The sequence below is a fragment of the Ananas comosus genome, linkage group 24 (genome assembly GCF_001540865.1).
Source record: "Ananas comosus cultivar F153 linkage group 24, ASM154086v1, whole genome shotgun sequence".
NCBI lineage: Eukaryota > Viridiplantae > Streptophyta > Magnoliopsida > Poales > Bromeliaceae > Ananas > Ananas comosus.
The window spans coordinates 6,963,675-6,975,842 of NC_033644.1; the positions used below are offsets into that span (position 1 = coordinate 6,963,675).

A 12,168-nucleotide genomic window follows, 5' to 3' on the forward strand; every position below is an offset into this window, starting at 1 on the left:
ATGTGCAGAGTGCTGATAATGAGCCAATGCATAGAATGCCGATTATTTGCCTGCGCATGGAGTGTTGATGCTGTGTCGACAATGATGTGCCCCGATGATGCGCCAACAAAGACATGCAAACAGCTGATAATGTTTCGGTGAGAAGAAAGACGACGATATGCCAGCGAAGGCGACGATGATGATATGCCGGCGAGGACGATGACAAGTGCCGATGATGATGTGCTGGTGAGGACAATGATGACGATGACAATGTATCGGTAAGGATGACGACTTATATGTAGATCGCAGCTGAGGAGGTGTGGAAGGAATGGAAGGCATGGAAGGAATAGAGAGAAAATAGTATAGAAAAGGATACTAAGAGAAACACGTGAGAAATTTGAGATATTACAATACGGGTATTATACGTGAGAAGCGTTGAATAAGATACAATAGTAAGGTACTAAAAATATATTATATATGGGATAATAGCAGAGATATTCTATCGATAAAGTGAAACGCAACAAAAATATTATATGTGAGATATTATCAACTATGAGATAGTATATTAATGAGATGATAGACAGCGGAAATATTATATGCATGATATTTTCAACCGTTGGATTAGAGCCAACAATTAAGCTCTATATTTAAAAAACGCGTGAGAGGGTGGGGTATTATGATGAAATAATAGGTGGAGGATATTACACATGAAAAAAGATAAAGCTAATATCTGGTCAACAAAATATTAACCTCTATATTTACATGAAATATTACTAAAAAAATATAGTGGTATTTTTGGAGAAAGAAAAAAAAAAAACAAAACTCAATTTTTTATTAGTATAGATATAGATAAAGGTTAAAGGTTAAAAGTTACTACTGCACGGCACGAGCCCTTTGATAATAATATTAAAAGGTAGATTGGGAGATTATATGACAACCCTCCTCAACTATGAAAAATTATTGCCTGCATATGGTCTATTAATGATTCACATATACTAAATTTATATTCTAACAATTAATATTGTAAAAAATTAAAATGTAATTTGATAGATATAATTTTCAACACATGAAAAGACTATTTATAAAAAATTATAGGGTTTAGACTTCTCTAATGGCATCTTAGAAATATAGTGTATAAATTTTATTTATATCTAATGCATGTAACAATTTTTTCGCCACTTTCTCATCTTTCCCTTTTCAACTATGATAAATTATTGATTGCATCTGGTCTATAAGTGCATCGCAAGTATTGAACCAACTTTTTAATATTTAAAATCTAATTGATAATGTGACATATATTATATAAAATGCCTACATATAAAAAATTACAAGATTTAACTTTTTATAATAGAGTTTAATTTAGAAATGTAGTGTGTAAGATTTACTAATACGCCTGCTGAACGAAATAATTTCTTCTCTATAATCCCATAATTTTATTAATTTATTAATTTATTTAAATTATTTTTTCTAACTTTTGTTCATGTTTATCTTTATAAAATAATTTAGTTACTAATGAACTTTTGTATTTCACTCATATACTTTCTCTAACTCTCTTGCATAGATTTTTTTATAAAATAATTTAATTACCAATATCTTTTTATATTTCTCTTACATTCTTTGACTTCTTCTATTTTCTTTAGCCAACTTCACATAAATTTTCTTAATTATATTACTTTTTATTTTTTATATTTATAGTTTTATAAAAATTTATGTCGCACATATACTAATTTAAATTAATTTTATTATTAAAGTATTATAATTTAAATTAATAATTATCCTTATAAAATTATATAAAAATATATAAAAATTAACTAAAATTTAAAATTAAAATATTTAATATTCGATGCATCGCAACAAGTCCTGAACTAATTTTATAGTATGTTAGGGTGCGGTGTGTAGTGCACCAGGTGCATTAATAGGAGACGTCATTTATAAAAATAATTATATAGCTAGCCTAAGGGCTTAGTTTGGAAATGTGGTGGCTAAAATCAGCATTATTGTACTATGCACGGTCTAAAAAATTTAAAAGTATTTACGGTTTTTTCTTCTTCAATAATTTAAAATTTTAGTTGCAATTGCAACCAGAGAAGTACGTGACTAGATGTTTCTCTAGTGGCAGGTGGAACCTTAAATGTGGGCTAGTTTGGTGTTACCTTGGCTAAAATTAAAGCACCATTTTATATTTTGCAAAGTTAAAAAAAATTCAAAAGTATATTTAATATTTTCTCCTCCAATTATTTAAAAATTATGATTGCAATCGCTAACAAAGAAGCATGTGCATCACAGAAGCAAGTGGCTATGGCCACAATTTTAGAGTACAAAATATTGGAAGATTGAAATCACTTTCAAAAATTTTAGGCTTCTAGAATGTCAAAATAATACTATAGGCCCTGATAGGATGCATGAATATCTTATTAGTATATCTCCGCAATTTATTAGTAATCATATTATAAACATAAGTCAGAAAAAAAAAAAAAGAAGATTGAGAGTGCTTTTGAAATTTCAAGCCTTCTAAATTATAGAGATAATATCTAATATATCCTTCAAAATTTCAAAAAAAAAAATCTAGTATATATCTGATTGACCAAATATCCTTTTTGATTTCCAAAAAAATTATTCAAATAATTTCAAGCCTCTAGGATTTACTGCTAGTATTTAAATTTAGAAAAGCATTTGATAATTTTAGGATAAATTTAAAAATTTTAAATAATAGTCAAAGATAAATATGCAAAACTTTATTATAAAAACAATATTTTTTAGCTACGACCTTATCAAAGTAGGCGCAAGTCCGGCCCGACAAGGCCCGTAAAGACTGCAGCCCGTTTAGATGTATAGTTGCGTGAGAGCCCGTCCGACGGCCCTTTCCATCGTGTCCGACGGATCCCGACTCCCGATCGCTGGCTGGACGACTTCAAGAACTTTGCCTCCGATCGTTTTCTTTCGCCTCCGCCGCAGAAAAATTCGAGATCGCGGGTCCTCTCGATGGGGTTCCTCGTGACGACCCTTATCTTCGTGCTCGTCGGCGTCGTCGCCGCCCTCTCCCTCCTCCTCTGCTGCAACCGCGGCGTCTCCACCAACCTGTACGCTTCTCTCTCTCTCTCTCCTACCTCCCTCGTCGTTTCTCTTCCTAGGGTTTCGATCGAGAGTAGGCCGCGTCGATTGATCGGAATGAATTAGGGCGTTTCGTTTTCCGTTTTGACCTTGGGATGTTGTCGGATCGTGAGTGAAGTAGGGTTTGAGTAGCTATCGCTCTTTGTAATTTCCGACTTTGGCCATGATCTGTCGACAAATATGATATTTTTCCCGTCTCGCAAAGGGGAAAATGATGGGACTCGGAACCTCTTCGGATTTGGAATCTGTGTTGAAATCTCGACTAGTGGCTCGTTGGATTAGCAAGAAATTGTGCGGAGACGAGGAGGTGTTGGATGATGTTGTCAACAGTGCTTGATTTTAGTGTCGATTGGTGCATTCGTTGTGTTGAATAATGTGAAATGGCCGTGTTAATTGGGAGGAGCCTGGAGGGGTTTGAGCTCAGGATCCCCGGCTCTACGTGATGTAACCGGTTTTCTCTAAAAGCGTAAGCTGTTTGCGAATGGTGCTTTCAATATTTATATTCAACACATTTGAATTGGATCAAGCTGTGGATTTCGATATTGTTTGATTCATTCGTTAAAAGGGCACAGGCCTTCGTGCTTTTAGTTGTGCTAAAATGTGTATTTAAACTTCTTAGATTGCTACTGCATTTATGCTTACTCGAGCATAAGTCGATCCTTTTCTTCTGTCAATTCGTCATCTAATGTTAGAGCCTGTTGTTTATTTGATTTTGTGGTTAGCAGTACCACTTTCTGGGATTTTCTTTGTACTTTCTTCAAAGTCTGCTAAACGATAGCTTCCTTTTGTTTAATTCTACATTTCTTTTACTAGTTGAAATGGGAGTTTTAATGCATTTTTTTAATGACTAACGCAATTTGGTGCTGCAGGCTGCATGTAACTTTGGTTATAACAGCTGCAGTTTGTTGTTGGATGATGTAAGTTCTCATACTTCTTGCATTTCTGTAACTTTAAATATGAATTGCATGTTCTGTATTCTTTGATATACTCTCTTAATTACATTGATGCTGTGAAAATTAAAATTTTGTAATATATACTTTACCTTTCTTCAATGGCGCAAAATTTTCTCTTAGCTTGTTGATGACCTAGTGTAGAGGAGGAAGTTTTGTACTTAACATCCTTGCAAATTGCAAGACCTCTCCACACTAAATAATTTTAAGGTCTACATTTTGTCCCCTATTGTTGGCAGCGATCTTACACACACATATTTTGGGAGAGTGCAAGAATGAACTTTTGCTATTTTTTAACAGGTTAAGCTGTATACAAAACTGCCTAATTCTATACATAATTTTAGTTTTCTTCTGACAAAGAAATTAAATTAGAGTGTTGTGTAAGAGTGTATCTTATCATACTTTATGCTTTTCTTTCTAACCTTTTATGTTTGCTGGACTTTATACAATTCTGTCCATGGAGCTTTACGTATTAAAATGTCAAATAAGAGTTGGCAGTACAACTACATCTAGAAAATTCTAAAGCTTTTGCACTAGCTGGTGTCTGGTTCCAACTTAAATGAGGTCTTAAAACTGTTTTCGCACCTAGGAAGGATTTTTCCAAGTGTTTGGTTCCATGTAGAGTATTTATCAGTGAAAAATAGTTTATGTATTAAAATGTCAAATGAGAAAACACCCATTTTCATTTCCAAATCTATTTTATGAAAAATAAAAACCGAAAATTGAAAACATCTCTCCCTCACTTTCTCTCACCCCTTTCATTTCCATCTACTTCAAACTAAACAGGTATATGCCTAAAAAATTATATTTATTTTATGCCGAACCAAAAAGCAATAAACAAACTTTTCAAGTTATGAGAAAAATCTTTCTAAAATTTATGCTCAACAACTTAAATGTGACACCAAACGCCGCCTCACTTTTTACAACTGGATCTTGTCCGTTATGGAATATGTCTGGCACAAGCAATCCACCATTTGAACAGAGAAATTCTATTGAATATTCTGCTTAGGGGGTGTTTGGATTGACAAATCTTCATATCCAATGTAGCTCAAGTGTAGTGGTGTTTGAGTTTCCCTGAAGTGTGATTATTTTTTTGTTGTTTCTTTTGACGTAATTCGTACGGTCTGAAAATTAAATTCAATCACATCTTCTATTTGTTTTGATGTAATCTGATACTGGTGAAATTAGTTTTTTGAGTTCTATTATTTATTTTGATATAAATAAGTGGATCCCGTTACGTCCTAAATATAGTGGTAAACTTATCTTTATAAACACCAACCTATTAAATAATTAAATCCCTCATTATTGTTTGGAAATAATCTTAACCTATTGTAAAAAGAAGTAACTCTAACCCATTCTAAAGGAAGTAAAGTTTAGGTTTAATATTTAATAAATTTTTGGAGAAAGTTGAGTGTGGCGGAAATTGAGTTCGGTACTTTAGAAGGGGAAGTCAAGAGTAGGTGAAGTGGAGGTCCATCGTAACTTTGAGTTACATTATTTTTTTGACTTACAACAAAACAAACACCAGAAGTGATGGAACTTGAGTTCCACCCCTCCATTTACACCAAACCAATCAGCCCCTTAGTCATTTTCAATTCTGCTAGTACTGTATTTAGGAAAGGTTACAAGCTGTTTTTTTCTCTCTCTGTCACCTGTGATTGCCTTGAACAGCACTACTAGTAGGATGTTGATCTCAACTAGGAATGGAATAACTATGATACCTGGGCGTAACTAGCATACTAACCACCTGACTTAAAATACAGAGCAATGCAAAATAATTGTAATTTCGTCTATAAACTTAGGCCCTATTTGTTGCTGTTTGCGTTCTTTTTGTTTTCTTGAATGCAAATTCTTCTAGAGTCCACCAATGGATGGCTGGCAGGTTGCTCACACACCATATATCAGCAGAATGAATTTTTATATCGAAACCTTTTCCCCCTTCAGAAGTCGTCGTTGGGCATCTTATTGTGCACAGTGCAAGCGAACCAGCAATGATTAAAATAGAGAAGTCTATTTGTTGGTACATTCAATCACAGAGGATATGTGTTGAAAAAAGTAAAAAAATAGCAATGATATGAAAGATATCTAAGCAAATTGATTTAAATCTGACATTCTATTATCCTACTTTAGCCAACCTGAATAGGTAAGAGTTTAAGAGCTGCATAAAGATTTATCTGATCAGATCTTCCGGGACCTCATTTTGATCTGCTTTTATTTGAATATTGATTTCTTCATTCATAGCCAAATTTACATTGCTAGTTCTATAACATATTTCCGGTTGAATTTGTATTTTGCCAGTGGAAACCTACCCAGTCGAGCGGGACAGATTACTTAATTCTTCTATTTCATTGTTTCTTATATCTTTCTTCTTTTCACGGTTTGCTTCCCAGCCTCTTGAAATATGTATGGCAGATATATATTGCTCTCAATGGAACTCTTTATATATGGCATCTTAGATTTTCTGTTTTCCTTAGGTTTCAGATGAATACCCACCACATATGGACCTAGCAGTGTTTTATTTTAATATCAGCTACCACTTTTTGTCATAACATCCCAGCTTCAAAATCATCAATATCCATCCCTTGCTATTGACCAGGAGAGTAGAAACTGAACTTTAGAAGACTAGTTAAAGCTGTAAAGACCCAGCCCACGAGGACTAATCACTTGCTGGGTCCTAAACCACTGGCTCAAAATGCTTAATCCCAGTTATTAGTTCTAGTATGCCTGTCACATATAAGCCCCTCGCACTCTCCCATATTATCTGATGTGAGATTATTGAGGTGTCACAAAAGTTCTCACATTGTAAGCGCCAATCGCCGTGATCCTTCCGTTAAATCATCATTTTCTTAATAGCCTGGTAGGACTTCGGAACAAGTTACGCTGATAACTTGTGCCATATGCAGATTTTCTTTTGTGATCAAAACCTGGCAGTATAATTTTTAGCTACTATGATATCTTAGTAATTCTGATTTTGTAGGCTAGTTTGTTCCACTTATTAGGCGGTTTCTCAAATTTTGTAAATTTTTAAAAAAAGAGTCAAAGGCCCTCCAAAGTTATAAACTATGTGCCCTTCAAAGTTATAAACTATGTGGTTGGAGACGATATTTTCTTTTTTGACAATTAGAAGCCAAATAGGCTCAAGCTCCCCTCACTAGGACTCAAAGCTGCGTCCTACCCAACCCCTTCCCCAGACCTTACCACTGGGACGTGGGAACTCGAGTGGTTTGATGTTGTAGACATCTTTTCATACACCCCAACAATGAATTACACATCTCGCTCTCCCTAGATTAAACAAAACTAAATATGTGAAACAAAAATATTGATGCACCCAAACAGGCTCCAAGGGATATTAAGATTCAAGTTCAGCATTACTCCATGTTACACCAGAAAGCTAGTTTGAATAGTTTCTTGATCTTATTTCTCATTTCTTTTTGGAGCCTTTATATCCTGTTATCCTTGTTTCTTATGTCATACTTTGTGTTCTTAGTTGCAGGACTCTTAATATATATGCAATATGCTGCTGATTCCGTCACTGTTTCATTCAGTTGAACCTATCTATTAGTCGCAACATATTTAACACAATTTTTTATACTGTTTTCATGGATATCGGTTTTGTTGTTATTGTTAGGTGGGCGATCGTGTATCTTGCACAGATGAAGCCATTAATCGTTCCCATCCTCAGCGGAGAGTAGGCTGCTTGTGAAAGAATGTAATTCATCTGCATCATGTCATTTCAACATTATGTCTTGTATTCTGCTAAAGTTTTACGCAAGCAGTTGCTATGGTATGATACTAGTTATTCTTTTGCTTTCTGAACCAAGTGGATTTGTATCAATAAATAATGGAGTTGCAGAATATTCACATATATACGCATATTCTTGGCTTGTTGTTAATTCTAGAGTTTTGACTTGAGCTGAATAAAAGAATGTAATTTTGTTCTTGGTTTTGCATATGCATGCCAAAAGGAAATATGTTTTTGAGTATGAAATGGTTGCTGCTGTTCTGTTTAAACTTTTCTTTTTGCCATTATATATATCCCTGTTGCAGTTTGGAAGTAATTCATTTTGTCCAAGGAAACTAGGAAATAATTTCGTTTTCCTCTTTCGGCTTCTATATCAATGTTTGAAAAAAAGTAATTGTCGTCTGCAGTAAGGATCTGTTTGGTCGGATGTAGCTATAAATATAGTGTAGTTAAAGATGCATATTGTTGGAAAAAGTTGCAAGTACATATTGTTCCTACAAATATTTTGTTTGGATGGTTATAGTTGGGAGGTGCATATGAAGATCATATTATTTATTTATGGAGAATGAAGAAATCACCTCCAAAAAGGTAAAAAATTTATTGAAGAGATCAGTGGTAATGTAAGGTTATCTTTTGAATAAGTTTGCTCTCTACATTTGTTGTATTTTTAAGTACATTTAATTTCATACTGTTGCAACTATACGGTAGTTGTTATTATATGCAGATTCAAATACGATGTTTAGTTCAATGTATTTGAATTTATTTGTTATAGTTAGAATTGCTGCTAGTTTGAATATAGTTCTAACCGCTGAAGTTGGGGTTGCTTGTGTAGTTTGTAACTATGCCAAATTGTTCGGAATTCTAACTATTCTAGTTTGATTAATTAACTTTAAACTAAGGATCTTATATTCTTACTCACTTTTCCAATAGAAGATAATTTTCTTCTACAGTAGGGGATAATTTGATCATTTTATATACAAAATGATAAAATTTGCAACTACAAGTTTGTTTGCTCCCTTCAAAGATTTTTCTTTTTTTATGAATGAACCAAAAATATAAGCATAAAAGACAAAAATGCACATGAAATGTTTGCATGCAACTAGTAATTAGCACCATCACATGGCAGATCTTAAAACTCGAAATTTTAGCCTTTCAATCGTTATGGAGGTTTATTTCCATGAAAAGTCAAATCGGAAATCAATTTCATGTTAAAGCTACTTAAAGAAATATTGTGATAACATAAAAAATTGAATAGGAAGGAAATCAACGTTATTTTAATGAAGAGATTCAATCACATTTTGGAAATATGGGTATCTTTGGGTCTTCGGATACGCCATTGCTACTGCCATTTCCCCCTTTTAAGTCTTTTTTTTTTTTTCTTAATATTAAACCCGACACCAGAGAACAGATCCAAAATTTAACCGTGCGCACGAGTCGAACGTCCCGCGTAGTTTAGTTCCTAATTCAAGTGCTTTAATTTTCCATTAACCTTCAAAAAAAAAAAATCAGAAATGTGATTTGTGGTCAACTTATTATGCAGCATACAAATAATAATAATAATTGTATGGTACTATCAACTTTATGACCATAAAATGTCTAAGATTAAGTGGGTGGTCGTGTAATAGTAATAATCCAAGAATGAAAAAGTGGGTAGTACTATAATATCCTAATTAAACTCAATAAGATTTTGTGCTGGAATACTATTAATAGCATAATACTATCCACTTTGTGATTATAGTAATCATCGAAGAATGAAAAAGTAAATAATATGTATTATTAATAGAAATAGGGCTAATGTGCTATTATGAGTACAGTAACCCTTATACTCCTAACTTTCTAGTCATCCATCAATTTTGATGGATGGTTAGGATGAGTTAGAGAAGAGAAATTGAATGTCTCAATTTCTCTTCTTTTTGAATTTCTCTCCAATCTTTCTTCTCTAACCCATCCTAACCACCCATCAAAATTGATGGATTAGTTAGAAAGTTATGAGCACAAAGATTACTGTGCTCCTAATAGCATAGTAGCCATGCTCCTATTAATAGTACTTTAACTGAACTACTCCTAACAATAATAATAATTACAAATGGTTAATCTCTCTCCAATCTAACTCAAGAAACAAAAACCAGCAACTCCAAAATCATCAACACAAATGCGAAGGGCAATCTTTGACATTCCATGTCAATTCTCCTACAAAGCATTCAACGAAAAAGGAAAACATAATAAATAAAATAAGAAAAAAGAAAACTCTCAAAAAAAATAAAAATTTTGCAATCCCACCAAACTACAAATCAACAGAGCAATGCTATCTTTACACCTATAAAATAGGTATAAATCTTGTTTATCCAAAAGCCATAAGTTTTTTTACTAGTCATATTATTTTTTTAATATTTAAACTTTAACAATACACTTCGAAATAAAAGAGTTCAAGATCTGCCCTGAAAAGAAAAACAAAACTTTTACAATCTCACAAAACTACAGAAATTAAAAGCAAAATTAATGCTGCATTCACATCTATGAAATAAGTGTAAATTTTTATTCATCTTAAAATCGCAATTATTTTACTAGTCATATCAATTCTTTTAATACTAAAAATCTAAAAAAATTTGGTAGACTCCGAGATAAAAAATATGTAAAATTTACGCAGATAGTATTTTTCTTGGAACAGAANAAAAAAAAAAAAAAAACCCTAAATCCCACGTCCTCCACAAGAGCCCACAACAGGATACCCCATCACCACATGACCTGCCTCTTCATAATGGTGATGATGATCATGGTTCCCTCCTCCTCCTCCTCCTCCTCCTCTCTTCACCACCCTCCTCACAGAAAAATTCACGATCCCATTCCTCCTCCCCTCTCCATCCCTCAACCTGTAGCTCAAAAGGTGCAGGTACCCGGCCGGGCCATGCGAAAACTCCGCCACCGGCACTGCCGCCGCCGCCACCGGCACGGGCACGGTCCCGGTCCCCCAGCCCTGCTGCTTCCCGCACCCGACCTCGACGCGTATCGACCGCGCGGAGCTCGGAAGCCCCACCAGAAGCCGCTCGTTCCACGTGGGGCAGCTCCCGCCGTCGCGGTCGAGCGCGGTCGCCGCCGCATCGCGGGGCCCCGTCCGGACCGTCACGAACGCGTCCTTCTCGACGGGCCGGCCGTGGCGGCCCACACGCAGGTCCTCCGCGGAGATTATGATGATTTCTAACAACGTCGACGATGATGACGGTGTCGGTGACGCGGCCATGATAAATTAGTTCGTGAATAAAGATGTATATAGAGTAGGGAATAGCTAGTTAGGGTTTTTCTTTTATATATATGTATGTATATATAAGCAGTAGATACGTAAGTAGTGGGGTTTGGATTGTTATGGAAAGTGGAGAGGAACTAACGTGCGAATCGAAAGTGCGAGGACGCTACTGTTGGCGCGTGGTCTAGAAAACGCGGGTTTTGAACGTTGGAATGTGTTGGTGTGGAAAAAATTGCGCGTTTTGCGGTAAAAAATAGATTAGGGTTAAGACCCCCTGTGGACCTGGTCCTAGGGGTGTAATGTGGGCCGTGCTGGGCTGGCACGGCCTACATTTTTTGGACCGAATGGGCCAAGAAGTACCCCGGCACTGCCCAATTTCAGATCCGGGCCGGGGTGGGCCAGGCTAGTTTTCTCACAACTCGAGCCCAGCACAGCACCCGGCCCGAACGGTACGGGCCGTGCCGGGCCAGGTCGGGCCGGGCTCCGAGCCGCCCATTATTATTTTTAAAATACAATAAATTTTAAAATATAAAATATTTATATATATATATAATTAAACTATAAAATTTAGGAAAAACTTCAAATACCCCCCATGTGGTTTCGCACTTTCTCACTTTAGTACCTTGTGGTTTAACGTGTATCAAGTTAGTACCCTATGGTTTCGCACTTTCTCACTTTCCTGTTAAAGGATGCAGTTTACACATCAACGTACACATCAAAGGAGAAATAGCACAACAAGAGAAAAAATAGTAAAATAAGAGAAGAAATAGTATAAATATTTCCTCTTAAAGAGTGCAATAAGAGAAGAAACAGTGTAAATATCTCTCAAAGAGTGCAACTTTCGTTTAAAGAGTGCAAGGGCAGTTTACATTTACAAGAGTGCAACTTATGTCTATAATAGTGCAACGTTCTTTTAAAACAGTGCAATTTAATCTTAACAGTGCAAATTCATCTTCTTCTCTGGTTTTCTTTATTATTCTCTAGTTTTTGGCCTTTTACTTTTCTTTTTTTTTAAAAAACAAATAAAAGTGCTAATCTAGAGATACGCTCGTGCATTTCTCGCCCTTCTTGCCTCCGACACAGTCGAGGCCGCGCTCGTTGCCGCCCTCTGGGGTAGGCGGGTGGGCGGCGTGCCCCCTCCCTCG

General features: G+C 35.3%; 2 protein-coding genes across 2 annotated transcripts; one reads left to right on the forward strand and one right to left on the reverse strand.

Moving 5' to 3' along the window:
- On the forward strand, nt 2,846-8,028 carry LOC109728794 (V-type proton ATPase subunit e1). The gene is made up of 3 exons (XM_020259325.1): nt 2,846-3,059; nt 3,960-4,007; nt 7,669-8,028. The coding sequence occupies exons 1-3, from the start codon at nt 2,962-2,964 to the stop codon at nt 7,730-7,732; spliced, it is 210 nt and encodes a 69-aa protein (XP_020114914.1). The 5' UTR covers nt 2,846-2,961; the 3' UTR covers nt 7,733-8,028.
- Nucleotides 10,339-11,063, reverse strand: LOC109728789 (BON1-associated protein 2). The gene has a single exon (XM_020259319.1). The coding sequence runs from the start codon at nt 11,018-11,020 to the stop codon at nt 10,472-10,474; it is 549 nt and encodes a 182-aa protein (XP_020114908.1). The 5' UTR covers nt 11,021-11,063; the 3' UTR covers nt 10,339-10,471.

What these genes read in the sequence shown, in the direction of transcription:
- LOC109728794 (XM_020259325.1), top strand. Translation starts at nt 2,962, where the DNA reads ATGGGGTTCCTCGTGACGACCCTTATCTTCGTGCTCGTCGGCGTCGTC. An exon ending in CGCGGCGTCTCCACCAACCT is followed by an intron (nt 3,060 to 3,959) that starts GTACGCTTCTCT and finishes TTGGTGCTGCAG; the next exon opens with GCTGCATGTAACTTTGGTTA. An exon ending in GCAGTTTGTTGTTGGATGAT is followed by an intron (nt 4,008 to 7,668) that starts GTAAGTTCTCAT and finishes TGTTATTGTTAG; the next exon opens with GTGGGCGATCGTGTATCTTG.
- LOC109728789 (XM_020259319.1), bottom strand. Translation starts at nt 11,020, where the DNA reads ATGGCCGCGTCACCGACACCGTCATCATCGTCGACGTTGTTAGAAATC.